Source organism: Solea solea, chromosome 13, assembly GCF_958295425.1.
Source record: "Solea solea chromosome 13, fSolSol10.1, whole genome shotgun sequence".
In the NCBI taxonomy this organism is placed as follows: Eukaryota; Metazoa; Chordata; class Actinopteri; order Pleuronectiformes; family Soleidae; genus Solea; species Solea solea.
Genome location: NC_081146.1, coordinates 25,520,017 through 25,539,564, shown reverse-complemented (window position 1 = coordinate 25,539,564; position 19,548 = coordinate 25,520,017). Strand labels below are relative to the sequence as shown.

Below are 19,548 nucleotides of genomic sequence, written 5' to 3'. Positions count from 1 at the left end.
TTGTGGTTTGTGTTGCTGAGGTAAATCCAAACCAAGTGACAGTTATCCAGAGTGATGACAGGTTTGGAACGCACAGACGGAAAACCACACATTTACTCTATGGACTTTGGTGTGGGAGAGTTTCTTCTCAAAGTGAGGTCTGTGGACCACTGGTGGTCCGTGAGCGATCCCTAGTGGTCCGCAAGGTGACAAGTACAGTAACATAAGTAAAGAGTTTAAATTTCAGTGTTAATTTCAAACTGCCTGTGACATATATGTGTTGTTTTCAATATCAAATCAAAAGTAGCCTATGTGAAATCAAAAGATAATAGTGCTGTGGCACTGTCTGACGACCAGGGCAGTGGACTGGTTTGCGACGCCGCTGACCGCAACCGGTTTGGGGCGATTTGGAGTGAGGTGGTCCGTGAGTGTTCAGTGGTCCTTGGTCTGACACACTGCAGTAAAACAGTGAGAGACATATTCTTAAGATATTGTAGACTTATGCTGGGATCAGGCTACACTAATTCAGGCAGGACTTGATTATAAACGTTGGGAACAACATGGAGCAGACGTGTACTGTCACATATTTGAAGAACAGAGATTTTGCGTCTGGGACGCTCCACGAAACCCGGACGAGAAGTCCAGCATGTTAGATTTTCTTCGATTTTCCTGCCACGTCCGACATCTCCTACAACTCCTACGACTCCTGTGCTCCTGGACGTTGACCATCTCTCCTCAAGATGGTCAACCAAAAAATTGTGTTAATTGCTTTCACTACACTGTGAATGTGTAAAATCACATGAACGCTGCTTATAGGTCTTAAAGTTTAATTTATTTATATCTTTTGATGCTAACATAACAAAATAATGTAGCAAATACACTAAGCTATTATATAGGAACAGTTAATCCCCCAGCGGAAATGTTTAAATTATTTAAGTCATCAATTGTCATCTATACCAGATGTTTACGTTTATTTTAATCGTTTTAATAATTTATCTATTTGTATGTGGCCAGATATAAAACGTATATATTACTGTGGTTCGTTTATTTCATGTTTAAATTACAATGACACAAATAAATGTGTAATAAATTAAACGGACATCACATGATATATATATAATGTACACTGAAAGCCGAACACGTGTCGTACATAATTACTTGCAAATGACACGCTGACATTTCATTTCCTACCAATTCAATGTGACGTTGGTTGAACATTAACGTAATTTAACCCAGTAACTGTGCGTTTACCTTTACTCTGGGGTACAGAGCCGGGTGGTGAAACATATTACTCGTATTTCCTCCTTTCACGGCAATTTATTTTATTTTTCCGACCAAATTTCCCCCACAGGGATTAATAAAATATTCTTGAGTCTGTGTGCAGGCCGGGCCCTGAAATATTACGAGGGCATCAGCGTGTTTAGGTGTTTAGAAATGACGAGGATTTAAACATAAAGCTCCAAACTTTGAAGAGTTTTTGTGTGAAGGCGACCTGTGCTTTGTGCTAAAAAACACCCCAACAAGTCATGGACATGCGAACACTGGGGGAGTTTATAAAGATTTGAGCTTGACATGTGTCTGGTCCTGACACTTGACCCCCCTGTGTTTGCCCTGCTGCTCCAATCATCCACATCTGGCCCCGCTGACCCTGACCCTGCAGAGGAAATCTCTAATGAGCCTCAGCATTATCCCCGCCCCCCTCACCCCCCACCAACAACACCACCCCAAAAATGGGCAGGAAGTTATAAATAACTAGGCTCCTTCACCCAGGCGGCGCAGAGCTTCTCTGCTGCTGCTGGTTCAGAAAAACATCCACCTGGTGAATGTGTCAAACCAAGAGAGGCAGCTTTTGTTTCTGGGTCTGAAATTCCCAAGAGCTTTCAGCGACCAAGCTTCTCTGAGGAGACTGTGTGTGTGTGTGTGTGTGTTTGGCTGCAGATCACAGCGTGTCAGAGGGGCAGGAGCTATTGAAGAGGGCGGAAACACTCGAGGCCCTCTGGCTACAGAGAGCCGGGCCAGGGCCTGTGGATTTGTTTGAGTCTGCTGTCAAACACAGAGCTGGTGGTTATACAGCACAAAGAGCGGGAAGGAGGGAGACAGGGGGGCGGTCGAGAGCTGGGAGGGGTGTGCATAACACGGGGGGGGGAGGGGGGGAGAAAATGAAGGCCAAGTGAAAGGGTAATTGGGTGCAGTGCAAACTAAAAAAAGGAGATTGGCCCTGACGTGCTTGTGTGCTCAATAATGACATCCTCTCAACATGACTGGAGTGGGTCTGCAGACGAGACGGCACATAAAACAAGAAGAGGAGTCCTTCACCAGCTGAGCACCGACACAGGTCGCGGCGCCGCTCGACCCGCTTCACGACGCGCAGCGCAAAATAGAGACGAGTGGAAAAAGGCGACAACGATGCGGCTCCGAGGCGTTTCTGTTCCTCCGACTGTCACCGGTTCCTCTTTAAAAGATTCTCATTTTACATCATCATCACGTGTAACATTCACAATGAGGCAGAATAATTAGTGTTGGTATCTGGCCAATAGTTGTCACACTAAAATAACTGACTAACTAACTAACTAACTAATTAACTAACTAACTGTTATTTTCATCATCGATTCATCAGTTCATTCTGTTCTCGGGGGTTTCCCAAACCTGTCCACAAAACAAAATTATTCAATTTTAATGATTTCTTTGTTATGTGGATAAAACCCCCCTGAATATATTCACATTTAGGAAGCTAAAAAAACTGGTTTTAATATTTGAAAAACCAAACACTGTCAAACTGATTAATTAGTTTTAGTTGGCGATTATTCATCGATTAAACCTTAACCAAATTTGTCAGAAAACAAAAAGGTTCTATCATAATAACTGTATACAAATACAAACTAATTTAAAAAAAAGTAAAGATAGATCTAATAAATGATTAATAACCAACTAATAATCACTTAATCATTAAAATGTAATCTGATACGATCCAAAACAGGTAAATTAATCAGAAAATAATCCAAATTGAAACAAGACACAAAACTAAAGACACAGGAATCTTTTAAGGTTGATAAAATGTGTGAAAAAATCATGTTCTTTAGGTGAGAAAATGTTTTTGTTGATGCCAAAAAATGTCAAGTCTTTTAGTTAATTTACAAAAATTACCAGTTTTTATGATAACGTTTGAGAACATCATCATTTCCAGGTTTGACAAAAAATTATCAACATTTTTCAACATTTTCTGGCATTTTATGGACCAAATGATTACTCTATTAATCGAGAAAATGATCGACAGATTATTCGATTGTGAAAAAAGTAGTAGAATAACTAGTTTGTCAAAAGCAAATTTGTGCAAAACTTAGCGACTCATTTACAGCCATATCTGTAAAATCTAATATCATTTTGTAAATCAGTAAATACATAATTTCCAAGAGATGTTAAGTCAATTCATTACAACTTGATTTTAGTTAAAACATACAGACATAAATCTTAACTAAAAGGTTGGTACCCAAAAACAATCTCCTGTGACCTCTATGTGGGCCCCCGACCCAGCCTTTAGGAACCCCTGGTTTGAAAGACTGTGTTGGACTCACATTGAATGAACTCAAGGTTGTGATACATGTATCAGTTTCTGCTCGATTCATTCTTTCTGTCATAAACTCAAACCTCACAGAAAAATCTTTGGTTATTCTCTGACCTGCAGCTTCATCTCATCACTCTCATGCTTTTGGCTGAAGCTGGTGTTTATTTTCAGTGTTAAAAAAGAAAAGAAAAGCCCAAGGGCCACATATTTTATTTCTATCTGGAAAAAAAAAAATTGGACTCATAATTCAGAGAAATGTGACCTCCGAATGAATGTCGCTCCCGGTAAAGACAAAACACAAGGACACACACGGCTGCACGGAATACAACACGTGCAGATGTGTGTGGTTATAAGGAATTATCTTTTATAAAGAAAAGGAAAAGCATGTTTTTACAAATTCACGTTCACCTCGCGTGTCGCTCGTACTCACAGTGATTGTTTACGGAATATTTCAAGATTTCTTTCACGTTATAAACCTTTTTTTTTTACGACATATGTTGGGAAGTTATCGTGTCTTTTCCTGAAGCTAACTTCGCCCCCAATGTTGAATTTGGAAAAATACCAAGAAGCGGGTGATGAAGCGTCAGCTCCGGCGTTTTTTAAAAGGGGGGAGGAGTCTGGGACTGTGGGTGACCAATGGCGGAATTTGAAGGCAGTAGCCGGTCTTTGGCCACAGAGGGGCAGTAGACACATCCATTATTATTACGACCAATGCAAAATAATTTCAATATTTGACACTAACCTGTGAAGATTTGCACCAGGGCTGAACAGTATTCATAAAAGCCAAAAATGTGCGTCAAAATATCATGTTAGACGTCATTATTGTCTTGATCTATACACGTCTTATTCCCCAGACTCGCAGATCTGAACAAATATCACACAGTGACGCCACAGCCGCCACGTGTCCTGTACCTAATAAAGTGGTGTGAGATTTTCTCAGTAACATCTACTCGCTGCTGACCTTGGGGGGTTTGAAGGGGTAATCTGGCGTGAAGGCGATGTCCAGGAAGAAGACGCCTCCCTCGTACACGGAGCCCGGTGGTCCCAGGATGGTCGACCTCCACTCATAGATGTTGTCTCCTTTGGGGCCGGCGCTAAAAGAACAGACAAGAGTAACATTAGCATGTTGTATTACGTTTGGTAAACCATGGCTTTGCGGTCATTTTTGAGGGCGTTAACGTGATTAAAAACAAATCAATCAAAAATCAAAGAAAAACAGTCTATTATGTGACTTTTGCACAATTATCGCTACTCCTGTTAAAAAATATATATATGCGATATAAAATGTATCATAATTGTGACTTTTTTTGACACCTGAAGATGTGAAACACGCCCCCAGGATGTCCGTATGACGCAGGAGTGTCAAACTCATTTTAGTTAGTAATTTGATATCAAGTGGGCTGGACCAGGAAAATCGTAGCATAATAACCTATAAACAACAAGAACTAAAAAAACAAAAAACTCGGAAAAATATAGTATTTCCGACAAATGCATCAAGTGGGCCTGATTGGACCCTCTGGTGGGCCGATTCTGGCCCTCGGGCCGTACGTTTGACATCCCTGGTGTAAGGAGTTGGGGCACCTGGTTAAGCGTGTTAGTTGAAACATAAATCTGGACCCAAAAAACTCTCCTGTGACCTATCGGTGGGTCCCGACCCAGTCTTTGAGAATCACCGGTTTAAAGTATAAAGCAGTGAAGGCATGAAACTGAAAAGAAAAGAAAAACCAAAAACCAGAAGCTTAACGAGAAACAATTTAGGAAAAAATGGCTTCATATTTGAGTCAGTGTTGTGTTTTTTTCATGAGAGATGAGTATTTATGCCGAGCGGAGGCTGAAGGTCACAGCTGCTGTTTAGGTCCAGTAATTAATGCCATTTCCATATTAACGATCCCCCCTGTCCAACTGTTGTGTTTGTAAGACCCCCGATTTGGCCCGGAGCCAAGAAGAGACGAGGACAATGTCCAGATCACAAAGCCGGAGACAAAGAACAATCCCTCTGATTTGGTGTAATTATACCGGGTATTGTGTTCCAACACTGACGCCGAGCTGCTGCTGCTGCTGCTGCTGCTGCTGCTGCGGCAGATGTGGAACGCAGCCACACAGACTTCTCTCGCTCAGTCAGCGCCGTGATATCACGGCTCATTTTCACTTTTCTGCACAAACAGCAGGGTAGTATTCCAAATATAAGTGTGTACAAAGAGAAAAGCATTGATTCAATGGTTTTTCATTTGTTTCCTCTGTCCTCTGTCCACATTTATACCAAAACAATGCACACATTTGTGTGGTGAACATTATATTCTTAGTGTCAACTATCGATTATTTCCCTCACGGATTAATCCATCTATTATAAATTGTCAGAAATGTGGGAAAAATGTCGATCAGTGTTTCTAAAACTTTAAAGTTTTGAAAGGTTTTGTCCAGAAACCACTATAATGATTTCTTTTGTTACATAAACCACAGATTTAAGAAGCTGGAAAACGATATATTTAGTCATGGATTAATAATCCTGCTCTGGTGTCAACACAACACATTTCCACTTATTTCCACTTATTTCTGTCTCTTACTAAGGTCTCCTTTAATTAGCTCATTATGATCACTTCATCTCTGGGGAATTACTTCAGAATAACTGCAAAGCTGGATTAGATAATAGATACTGTTGTTTTATATTATTTTGGAAATTTAAAAAGCACAGTTCAGTGTGTGTGTGTGTGTGTGTGTGTGTGTGTCTGTACGAGGCACTGACACACACTCAGTGACCCTGCGGTGCTGGGAAGCAGCCAGGAACATGGACACTCGCTGTTAATGAGAACATGAGGACATGGGAGAGAATTACAGAATTACAGAGTTTAGCCACTGAAGAAAAAAATGCCTCATTTTATAAATGCAACGCTTGTTTAAGTCGACTTTGTCTTGGCGTGAGACAGAAAACCTGTTTGCGTTACATTGTAAACCGAACACCAAAGTCCATAGAGAAAAGAATCAATTTTACATCACAGCAGAGTGGAGTTGTTGATCCACTGCTGCCTCTGTCACTACGTTTAAATGTGTTATTTTGGGACTTTTCTGTTTAAAATTCTTTATTCTGATTTACTCTGTAAATCTGTGTCTCCCACCAGCTAAAAACCATGAGCCGGTAAAGGCTGTATTTGATAAGCCTTGAGTTAAGTTTTCCTCATGTTTTACCTTTGTCTTTTAAAAACTTGTTTTAATCCTTTTAAATTAAACATATTCATATATTTTATGAGATTTTTTTTATTAGGCGCATGAGCGGCGACGGTTTCATTTGTTTTGGCAGACAGGAGGTCACGAGCGCACGGAGACAGATGTTGACATCTGATCGTCGGGCAGCTTGTGCATCAAACGCCTGTCAAAACAAAATAAAGTCGGGACGCGCCGCGCCGCTTTTATGGACCGCAGCTCACGTCCAGCTGTTCCCACATCCGCCCGTCGTGTTATTAAACACGAGTTAAATGAGAGACACACGGCACCAGGGTCGTGTTTGTGGCACAGAATGTCAAAGCTCTGCCCGCGGAATGACCTGAACTTGAACGGCTGTCACTGGCTGAAAGAGACACGCCCACAGGCACATGGTCACTAACTGCTACTTCATCAGTTATTGTCATTATTACAACTCTGTCAAGGTAAGACAAATATTTCCTGGTTGGTTATGTTATGTTACGTCTGTGCCGCGAGACTATGACATAAAAACAAGGCAGTTCAGAGGGAGAGGTTTGTTCTGATTGGCTGTTTTACTAAGCTGCTGCACGCACACGTTTTGGTGGAAAAACTGAGTCTTTGCTGAGAAAAAAGAATCCAAAATTGTGCTGTAAATGTAGAGAAATGTGTCAAAAAGGATGTAGATGTAGGACTGCAACTAACAAATATATTCATGGCAAGAAAATGTTGTGTCTGTGTTTCCAAATGATATATAAGAGATGATTTCTTTGTTATACTCTATGGATCAAAGAAACCGGAAAATATTCACATTTAAGAAGCTGGAAAATCAGAGAACTTCAAAAAAAAACCACTCAACTATCAAAATAGTTGATGATGAAATGGATGGAGTGGATTTTGGGTCATGTGTCACAAATGAAGAAGTCCCAAAAACGAAATATTTAATGACTATTGTTCTAGAGATCCTGCTAACTTTAAACTTTAATTGCAATCCACTTGCATTACCAGGTGGAATGAATGCAATTCCAAGGTTTTGGGAAACACCGATCAACATTTTTCAACATTTTCGGACATTTTTTGGTGCCAATCCCAGCTGACATAGGGTGAAAAGCGGGGGACACCCTGGAAGGTCACCCGTCCCTCACAGGACAAACAACCATTCACACTCACATGTAGAGTGTCCAATTAACCTAATACCTATTTTTAATAATCCATGTACTCACACGGGGAGATCACACAAACTCCCCATAAAAAGACACTCAGTCAAACCGGGATCTGGACACTCTACATGTGAGGCAACAATGCTAGCCACTGCACCACCGTGTGTCCTCAGATGAATCGAGCATGAAAGTGACGGTTAGATGCCGTGCGACAGTTCAATCATCATCATCACAGCTCCGGTATGAGTCAGTCGTACTGTCAGACATGAAGTGTGCAGAGAGAGGGAGAAGAAAAGCAGCAGTGAAACCTATGAATGAGTGAAATGTGTCTCCGGGGAACAACAGTGTTGAAGTGAACACTGCTCTCCATGTATTTACATAACCATCCCTCTCTTTGACAGCAGGCTTTTTTTCCCCCTCAGTCTTTGAACGAGCCGTAAACGCTCGACTTCAGTCACAACGCCATGAGGCTCGCTCCGTTCTGGCTTGTAATTAGACGGCGTGACAATGACTGATTGATTGTTATATTGATAGATGTGGCTGATGACGGGACCTGACCGCTCTCTTAACTCTCTGTTATTATTCCTGTAGAGCAGAGGTTGACCAGTGTGGTAACTATAACTACCAAGCTCTTTTACTTCTGTACGGTTTTCCTTAAGATGACACCTTGACTTTTAACAAAACATTTACATCGTCTCTCAGCGGTGGTTTTAGTAGCCACTGCATCCCTCTGTCCTCAGCCTCCGCTAAATTCTCTAATTTGTCACGAAACACACTTTAGAACGTCTCTGCATCGTTGCCTGTGTCAGTTTCATGAAAACAGTCTGGCTTATTAAAAAGACAGGAATGGATCGTTGATATCGTCAATTGATGCAGACTTTGTGTTTTTACTTTTCTTTCTCCATCTGATAAAATAGAACCGTTTCATGAAATAACAAATAATACAAACACTAATGTTCTGTCTGTCCAATCAACATTTCATGTCTGCACTATTTTGCTTTAAAATAAATTGTAAATTATTGGCGTGTTTTCACTAGCTCGCCTCGGCACGGCACAGCGCAGTTATTTTGCGTCCCTGGTACGTGGGACTTTTTTTTGGTACCTGCTCTGGCGAGGTTCTAAGCGAGCTGTGGCGATACACTGATTGGTCAGATTGCCGTCACAGGAAGAGACATCTGACACAAGAATCAAAGCCGAATAATGCCGAACTGTAGATCAGTTAAAAAGATTTAACAATCCTAAAAACGTGGGTTAATCTCCAACAATTACAACGTATAAAATCTCAATATTTAACTGAGTCTGGTTTGTTTAGCGACAGCACTGCTGATCATATTGGGCACAGAATTTCCAAAAAAGGGAACCAATCACAGACGGGGTTTTGTTTTTCCGACAGCAAAGCTACACTGTACATCTTAGCTGCTTTTGTAAACATCCAAGAAGAGCAGCTGCCTTTGGATTTGGCAGTAGCTTCCATTTTAAGCGACTTGCCACCGCTACTAGAAAACTGTAACAAGCACGTTTGTCGGAACATTTTCCGTCGCTCTGCGTACGTCATCTTCATCATTGGTCTGATTGGTTCTCCGTCGATCCAATTGCCTACAGAAGCATTTTCATCTACGTCTGTTGGTCACCTGGAAGTGGAAGGTGACTACAACCATTTCCAGACTGGTCGTACTCGACACCGTCTGACACTAGCCAGGCTAGTAATTAGTAATTACTAACCCTAATAAATCATCCCAAGTGATATTGGTCTACCTCTCCTGTCGACAGCTCATTTCCCTCGCTTAAGGCAATCTCCGCTCTGTGAAACTTCCCGTTTCCTTGTGCTACACGCACCTCAAAGAAACACCTCCGTTATCACTGGGATGATTCACAAAGCTTCCCTGACACCGGGCAGAAGGAGGGAGACGGCGTTTCCATTTTACCCACAACATCTCCAACAGAAGCAGATGTCTGCTTCCTTTGACGCTGATGAGTTTGTAGCGGCGATAAAAGCTCGAGACATGAGGGAGCGACAGAGATGAGCAGGCATGGCAGAGGTCCTCGCTCAGCAGCCATACTGCTGTAGGTGATCTGACAACCTGCACAAGGGCTTCTGAGTGAAGGCTAAGTCAATAGCTGAATGTGCATGCCACCACTGGCTGTTGCCTGGAGACCTCCTCCTCCCCCACTGGCTTGGGCGTTCCTGCGGTGCTTTGTTGCAGCTGGTTGAGGGCCAGCCTCATTCAGGAGCTCACAGTCTCTCACTCTGCCATTCCTTTTTCAGCGCGGTTGAGCCGTGTGACCGGTGGTGCGGATCCAAAGACCCGGCGAAGGAGATCTGCAGAAGGAGATCTGCACCACCGGTGAAGGTTTGCACCCGGCTTTAATTAATGTCAGCAGGTAACGGCTCACGGCTCCTCAACCATGGTTAATAACTTTGAGTTGAATTCACGAAGGAAAAATAAAGCTAATAAACGCCAACACCTTTTAAAGAAGCAAACAAGTGAAAAATGAAGCAGTCTTTTCACGCACAATTGCAACTTCCTAATGGATATTTTCTTCTTTCTTAAGTCGTCTTTAAGGACAAATTTTGCCTTTTTTGAAAATTGGATGGACAGGAAACTGTGAGAGACGAGCACTAACAGCCAGGAATCAAAACCAGGTGATCGAGAGACAAACGTCTATTGTTCTGTCTTTGAGCAGCAAAAGTGAAAGAGTAAAGGACGGATTCTGGTGACATTTTCTGGGGACGTACATAAGTTATGGCCCAAGAAAGTAGTAATTGGATTTAGGCTGTGATATGTTAACCTTATGAGACAGAGCAGTGTATTGGCTTGGAGAGTAAATGAGTTGTACTCTCTAAATGCCTTCTGTGCTCGAATCAATGTGAAGTCAATGAAGATGATTAGAGAAGACAAACATTAATCAAACATGTAGCCTTTAAACTAAGAGAGAGAGGGAGTTTTATGACCAATACATACTTCTATCAAACCTCTATGCTCTCAAACTAAATCTTCTGCTTCCACTCGTCATATCGTCTCCATTAACCAGTGTTTTCATCACAACAATAGCCGCGTTTGGTCCGATTGTATTGTGCGTACACGTGCGTCAGGATTTCAGTCAGAATATTCAATTATGTGGAAGTAGAAGCAGAAGAAGAAGCTTCACTTCCGCAATAAACAAACGCCACACGTGTCTGCATGTCTTTTTCAGAATGGAAAAACAGCAATAACAAAAAATGGAAATATGCCACGTTTACATGGACCAATTCAATTCAATTTAATTCAATTTTATTTGTATAGCACCAAATCATAACATAAATTAACCAGACACGTGATGGCACCAAAATAGGAAGTCATAGATCCAAATGACGATCAGCACATACCAGCCCTCTCGTTAGGAATGACATGTATTGGATCAGAGTTTTCTGATTGGCATGTTTACATGACGTACTTTTATTCTCATCAGGCTCCGATTCCTTACATCCATGTCAACATAGCTAGTGATTTGTACAAACAGATCAGGACTTGGTTCTGGACAAGACTGAGACTTTCAAGAAGTGGTCTCAAGAGTACAACACTAGTGTAACTCTAAATACAACACTTCACTGTTTAGTTCTGTCTGTAAAAGTCTTGTCTTGGGCTCTGTGTGATCTGGTCTTGGTTTGTGTCTTGGTAAGAAAATAAAACAAACTTTTTGTCTTTGCTCCCACACAAAAAACACAGCTTCTGCTCTGTCAAATTGTCTCCATCGACCAAAACGTTACTCTTTGAAAAGGACGAGAGTAAGTGACTCACTTGTGGTTATTCTGGTTCTGGCAAAACTAAAATTGGGATTTTCCCTTTAACCCCTCGTTTCACTTTATTGTTGTTTTTACCACAAGTGGAAAGAAAGCCATGAGTTGACAGCCCAAAATAAACCTGTCGCTCTTAAATAATAAATCATCCCGACTGATATATTTAGACGAAAAGAAGTTGAATTTTCTGATTTAACATCAACAAAATGTGTCAAAGACTCAACCCTACTGAGAGGTACAGTAAGTATGACACGTCACCGTGTGTTTAGAGACAGTTCTCTGCACAAACACATGACATTAGATGGTGTTACAGTGCTTATTATGGGCTTTATTGTAAGCGACAATAATGATAACCTGTGTGTAAGCTTGGGTGAGTATTTGGGTCATTTCTTTGCGGAGTCTGGGTCACTTTTATGAGAATCTCACTTTACTGACCTGTCTGCCGACATTACGCTCACATACGAGTCCACTTTGACAGCCAGGACCTTCTTCTTCTTTCACAATAAAGTCCAAACCCGATGGAGTCAGAGAGGTTATTGACCGACACAGTCAGAATAAGATGAAGTGTATTTTGACTGTCACAGTTTATCGTTTATCGATTCACTCACATTCTTCTTTATTAGCTTCTGTTGAGTTGTAATCGCTGAAAACTCTTTATTCTGAGTTGTTGTTTTCAGTTTCTTCTCATTATCAACCATATTTTCTCATGTTCCGAGTGTTTTTTAAGGGGGCAGTAGCAGCAGATTTAGCGATAGCTCCTGCATTTCTTATCCAAAAACAGGTTTTGTATTGCCATTCACCCATTCACACCTCATCACGCACACATTCATACAGTGAATCACACTCACTTTTTGATACCCATTCACGGGCTAGTGCCACAACCGCCTTGCCCAGGAGTGGATCCAGGAATTAAACCCTTGACTTTCCGGTTGGAAGCCGCCTCTCTCGACCACTTTTGTGCTCACTTGGTGTTTGAATGATCACTGTTACTATGACACAGCAGAGCAGGCAGAAGCCGCATTTCCACCGTTATATCTCATGCATATCTTATCCAAACAATGCCAGAGTCTGCATGGCACACACTGGTGCCCCGAGTAAGTCACCTGCCAAGTTTGAAGCCCGTCAAGCGAACTGTTGGGACATGAATGTGATAAACAAACAGATAATTGTTGCATTAATCGCTGCATGCACCCCATTTTCATATAAGGCAATTAAAACAGGATTTAAATTCATCGTACTTTAGTCTATGTTTCACTCAAAGAACGTGAAATTACAACATCAACTGACGTGACCAAAATCTGACCCAAGCCTGACAATCAGTTGTGGATTTCATGTCTGAATGCAAGCCGAGCCCGTCGGGAGGTATCCGAGCTGCTCGCCTCTCTTTCTGGAGTTAGTTTTTCCTTCATTGCAATAACAGCTGTCCGACAGCTTGTAACGTCAGCATGATTCGGTCATAAAGTCATGTTTCCGGTACCTGTGAGGGAGCGCGGTAATTGCATCTCACACTGACCTTGTTTCAGAAACACCCTCATCACTGCACACGAGGCTGAGAAAGACTCTGAAACCCAGAGACTCCACTGAGACACTTTTCAGAGGCGGAGGATTAAGGAAACACTTGTACCACAGACCTTTTCCATCATTTTTTTTTTACCTTTCATTCTCAGGCCCCTGAAAACTATCCAAGCTGTGCCTCGTAATCACAGACAGCAGTAATGATTTCCATATATATTGAATGACCTTTTCTTCCCATGATACAGTGCAGTAGCAGAGACCGGGGGCATCCTCTGCCCATTTAATCTCCCAATTCTTAGACAAGGCAATCTGCAGATTGGTGCCAATGCCAAAAGATAACCTTTATCTTGCGGCGTGACAGTTGAGCTAATCTCCACCAAATCTCTAATCTATCTCGTGGTTATTGTCGCTGCGAGCCAATTCCCACAGAAATCAGGCCTTGGGTTAAGTTGATGAAAGAGATGTAGTCGCGAGATAAACCCGTGCCTCTGCAATATCTTTGGAATAAGATTGCTACTTTTCTTCACCATTAAACAGCTTTCCTTTGACTACGAGCTTTAGTTTGTAAACTGTTCCTTCACCTGCACCAAAGTCCACAGTGAAAATCAGCGATTTTAGCTCTCAGAGACACAGGAGCTGCTGGTCCTCTGCTGCCTTGTTTGGTAAGTTTGTGTCCCTGAGGTAAACATGAAGTAAGAAGTTTAACAAACAAAAGTCACAAAATAATACATTTGAACTAAGTGATGGAGGGAGAAGTGGATCAACATCGCCTGTGTGCAGTGACGTAAAATCACTACTTTTCTCTATGGACTTTGGTGGAGTCGAGTGAGGGGTTGACAAACTTTGGTTCTTTAACAGCCAGATAAAGAGGCAGATTATATTCTTGAGACATGTGTTAGGAAAACAAACTATCCTGGATGAAAATATTTTTTCCATCATAAAAAAACGTGTTCCAGATCACGAACAACTGGTAAAAATTTACATTCCTTCATTAGAGAAAACACGGCAAGCAACCGCAAATAAAGAAACGTGAGGCTCAAACGGTTTGCTGTTTCCACGCAGTTTGTGCTTCAGAGGACTGTCTGTCCGTCCGTCTGTCTGTCTGTGGTCATTTCACTGAGGCTTCAAAGAAGCCTCAAAGGAGCTCCCCCCCCCCCCCCCCCCCGAGTAATAAAAGCAGAGCGGCAACAGAGCATGTTTTCATAGTCTGAGATAAAAAAGAATTCTCCCTCCCTCACTTACGTACTCACATCACACGTCGCCATGGTTTCACCGCTACGCTAATGATGTGCCGCTCTTTATTAGTGCTGGGCGACAGTCGACTAATCATCGATTATTGAAGCGGTTAATCAACTAATGGAGTAATAAATCTGTACCGACGTGCTCCGTGAAATGCAAGCTTGGTTTTTTTTCCCCTCGAGTGAAAATCCTCCGTATCTTTGATCGTATCGGGCGAGTCGCTGTTCGATTGGCAGAAAGCGAGATGTCTCACTCTGTGTCAAAAATGGTGTTGTTCAGATCCACAGTGTGAAACAGCTGCGCGATTAAGGAATTCCATTTGACTCAAATAAAATATCGATTTAATCATTCAAAAATATTGTATTTCATTGTTTGAAAATACACTTCTTTGCGCTCCCTCACTTGTTGATTGCGCCATGGTTTTTTGTTTGGGGGCAGGCTTCGGGAAGCTGCCGGACGGTTGGCTACTTAGTTTTGGAGCAACAGCTCAATGGATCGTAAGTTGTCCCGGGCTTGGAGTCGTTTTCCGTCTGGAACACATTGCCATCGCCATACGACAAAATAATTGTTCATATCTAATGTTTGTCAGTTTATAAGCGTTAGATACTTACAATTATTTTGTCGGATGTCGACGGGGACGAGTTCCAGACGACTTCCGGTCCGTTGAGGTGTCGTTTCAAAAGGACCAAGCACTAGATCTGGAGCAACCGATCCCTGGAACTCTCCCCAAACAAATCCACGACTGCACTGACCTCGCCTCATTCTAGACTCACATCAAGAGCCATGTCTTTAGAACTGTCTTTAATCCGTAAATATTCAGGACATTTTCATCTATGACTTCAACACATCTTTGAGCGCCCTTTAAAAGCATTACATAAATAAAATGGATTATTATTATTGTTATGTCCATTTTAAATCATCAGACATGATGTAAAGCTAACAGACGTTAGTTACTCACAGCCATGGGAGAAGTTGTACGAGTGTTGAGTAATTGGTGATATTCTTAGAGCTCATAAAAGGGAAACCACAAAGTAGAAGACGATATAAAAGTGAAAAGTTTCTCTTTTTCCAAGAAATGGATTTTACGCAAGTTGTGAACAGTAAATCGAGTTGTTTTTGGATTAAAAAGCACAATGGCTGCAGTGGTGATGTGGAGAGTTCCTATGTTTTGATTTAATCACCATAAAATATGGCTGGGTGGGCGGGGTTACATTGTAGTCAGCATGAATCCAAGCCGACCACAGCTGCTGTGCTCCATTAGAGAAGAAACTACACACTTGTTTTGTTCGTGCTCTGAGGATTAGGTTACGTTCAAACTCAGTCGACGATCACTTTAAAGCTGAGGTAGGCAACATGTTTTCAGTGCCATTGATCATTGATTCCATTATAACCTTTCAGCATATGTGAGTCAGGTGATCGGAGAGAGAACTGGACTTCCGCACCTACGCTGGACTCTACGCTGTGTTCCATTTGTAGTCGGAACTCGGAATTTCCAAGGGTTAGTGTTAGTGTTAGGGTAACTTAAACAGAAACCTTTACACTTTAATATCGGCCACAGTTATTCTGTCGATTATAATCGATTATGTCAAGACATGTGATCTTTTGTTTTGTCCACAAATGATTTCTTTTGTTATATGGAGCGAAGAAACAGGAAAATATTCACATTTAAGCAGCTGAAAACCCTGAGAACTTGATTTAGTGATTGAATAAAACTTTCAAACTGAGTAACCGAGTAAAAATGAGTTGGCGATAAATTTAGTGATAGATTAACAAGCGATTCATTGTTGCAGTCCTAGTTGTTTGGTTCATGAAATGTTGACTTGTGTTTCCCACAATCCACAAACCAAAATCAAAAAAAATCAAAAATCAAAGAACTTGTTTTAAGTAGTGTAAAAACCAACTAATCAATTATAAAAAGAGTCGACGATTCATTTAGGAAGGAATTAATAATCCCAATGATTTAAGTAGTCCGGAGTCATAAAAGTTTGAAAAATGTTGATTGGCGTTTCCCTAAATATTAAATGAGGACGTTGTTTTGTCCACAAACCAGAGTTATTCCATTATAATGATGTGATATTCACATTTAAGAAGCTAAATAAATCTGAAAACTTGTTCAAACTGATAAATCACTTGGGAAATTAGCTTCATTGACTATTCTCCCTACTCATTTGGGTCCATAACATGTCAGAAAAGGTTGAATCAAACCATAATAAACCATATTTTAATGATTTATTTTGTTATATGGATAAAAACAAGCCAAACAGATTCATGTGATTCATGAATGAACTGAACTGAATCATTTGAAAAAGGTCGGCACTATGATAACTAAAACAGGAAGGCAGAGCAATAAACGAGGATATGTTTTGGATGGTGTAAAAAGCCACAGAACACAAACAGAGCCATTATCTGCATTATTCCACTTGATTCCCCACAGGTGCCCCCCCCCCCTGTCTTCCCTTCAGTCAGTTAGGATCCTCTTTTCTACCAGCGTGGCTTCTGCGGTTATCAGAAGAGGAACTTTAATGAAGCAATCTTCTTTTCCCCCGACCGTGAAAGAGCTCCGGCGCCAATTACTGTGCAGCTCAACAGGCGAGGGCGACACCTCCTTCCTCTGTTCCCCGCGTCTCTATTGTCTCAAATGACACGGTTTGTTTTTTTTAATCAAGCCTTTTATTGTTCGCGCGCACAATGAATACTGCGATTACTGACCGGACGGTTTACGCGGCGACGAGGGGGGAAAACGGTTGAGTAGGTGGTTTGCACGCTTTCCAATTCGGAGGGAATAATGTCATGCTATTCTCGGAGGAAGGCGACCCTTGCGTGTGCCGAGCTCAATCAGTGAAGAAGAAGAAGTGAGGAAGAATTCTAGGAAAAGAAAGGTTTCAAGTCTGTCCTCACAGGAGGTTTAAAGTTCAATGTTAACAGAGCTGTAAATAAAGCAGCAGGTCCATTTTATCATCCTTTCCTTTTTGTCAGATTCTTCTCAAGTGCAAGCACAAGAGATGTTTTTTTGTGCTGCAGTAAGCATTCTGCTTTCTCCTCCGCCGCCGCCGCTGCAGAAGCAGCAGCAGCAGCAGCAGCAGCAGCAGCAGAGAGAGTGTGATGCAGTGCAAATGTAGGCCCATGGCTAAAAATGAATAATGCAGAGCATATATCATTACCATAATAACACGGGCGCCACATAAAGGGAAACGGCAAAATATCAGAGTCATAAAAATATCACTTAGCCGACAAAACCGCTTGCTGTTGTGTAGCCACGGATGACACAACAACTGATAGTCACCACGAAATGAAAGAATATGTAAAGATCCTGGTGCTAAAACTTCATTTCAGCACAAAATAAAAGCATTTAAACGGTTTGAAATATTGGTTTCTGTTCCGCTGAATGCAAGTCTTCCCATTAACGGGGAATAATTACTCACTGGTGTTGCAGAGGAGGGAGCTCGATGACGAGCCGCATTTTCAATATTTCCCGCTCCTCTTCGTTGTTCTCCTGACAAACATTTAAATCGCAAAACTTGACAAGAGCGACTATATCTGATCCTTATAATGCCCCGCGGCGTGCTTTGTTACGAGTTTGGAAACAGATTTGCAGGATCCTGATTTCACTGATCTTCAACTTCATGTCACTACAGAGAGTCACTGAAAGTTTACAAGAGCCTGGAGGGAAACAAACGGATACAATCTGGCTTTGTGACAAACAAACATTCAACTCTGAAGGCTCCCGGCTAAAGATAGTGTTGTTGTTGTCACTGAAAGTGTCTCGTGAACATTACTTTAGCATGTCGTAAGTAATTCATTGTGGTGCAGACTAGCTCCTGGTAAAGCTAGTCTGAGTCCGTGATTTACCACCATGTTAACCACCTTGTATTCATTTTTTTTTAGCATGGATGGATGTCGATGTTTCAGTCCACTAGATGGCACCAAGTGCTCACCCTCACTGGAGCTGTTGTGTGAGTATGTCATGATATAAGATTTTCAAATATGGAATAGCGGTGTCTCCGGTGATAAAATAAAAATAAAAAAGTACTCATGTATTTCAGTAAGAGAATGGAATCGTGACCCAAGACTCACACCTCCATCATTCTTCCATTCACCGGGCAATCAGTTGTAAAATGATAATAAAGGATTAAGCGTTAAATTTGGTAATGAAGTTGCTTTATTTCATTAACACGTACTGAGGAGAAATCCTGGAGTGTGTGTGTGTGTGTGTGTGTGGAGGAGTAATTATAAACATTTGCTTTGCTTGAATAGAAACAAGTTTGAATTTGTGCTGACATGTAAATCAGCTCCTCTGGCTTGGGACTCCTGAGGAAAATCGCTTCAGGAGAGGAAACTGGAGAGAGAGAGAAACACCAGCAGATCTGCCTCCCAGACAAAACTGCCGCCTGCTGCACTTTATGAACTAAATGAGTCGAGAGCACGACGTTAATATTTTTAATTTCACAGCTCTGCAACATATGTCTGCAGCCTCTCGCTGCTCCTTCCACACCGAGCAGCCATTTGGCCGAGGGATTGGTCTTATTACCGAAAGGTCAGCGATGAGGACGAGCTGAGCTGCCAGCTCTGCCGTGAAGCGGCGCGCTGTATTCCCACGACGCCGCATTAGCCCTGTGGTTTGCAGGTACAGAGATGTAACACCAGGTTTCCAGAGAGAGAAAAAAGGGGGGTGGGTTACAATTCATCTCAACACTTAACAGAAGAACCGGAGTGTTAACATTTCATTCCGTCCCGACCGCAAATATGTTATTAAGGCACTTTAAATCTTCTTGGCAGGAGCAACAGAGTGATTTGTGGCTCCGCGAGGGAAATCCATGAAGGCTTTAAGATCCCAGTCACAAGGGTAATGGGATCTCAGAGCGATTGTTTACCTCTGAGTTACTGTTATTTGTTCGCTTGCCAAACAAAAGGTTCTCGTGGCTCGGCCTCGCGACATTATCGTTCACTCGCTCTGTGAAAGCAGGTGCAGAGTTTCTTTTTTTTGCGGCAACAAAATGTCGGCACGCGCCGCGCTTCGCGCTCGGCTTCCCCCGCGGAGCCGTTAATAACGGCCGCGGACAAATGTCTGCCGCTCCCGAACGAGGACGCCGAGAATTCAGTGGCACACATGAATCAAGGCGCGCTGTGTTCGCTGTCAAACA

The 19,548-nt window shown here is 42.0% G+C and overlaps 1 protein-coding gene across 2 annotated transcripts in view; it reads right to left on the bottom strand.

Moving 5' to 3' along the window:
* The window catches only part of LOC131471763 (ubiquitin-conjugating enzyme E2 E2), a 41,611-nt gene that overhangs the window by 6,710 nt on the left and 15,353 nt on the right, over positions 1–19,548 (bottom strand). For both annotated transcript variants that reach the window (XM_058648494.1, XM_058648496.1), the window contains exon 4: positions 4,503–4,635. In XM_058648494.1, coding sequence (XP_058504477.1) covers positions 4,503–4,635 — 133 coding nt within the window. The remainder of the gene's footprint in view (positions 1–4,502; positions 4,636–19,548) is intronic.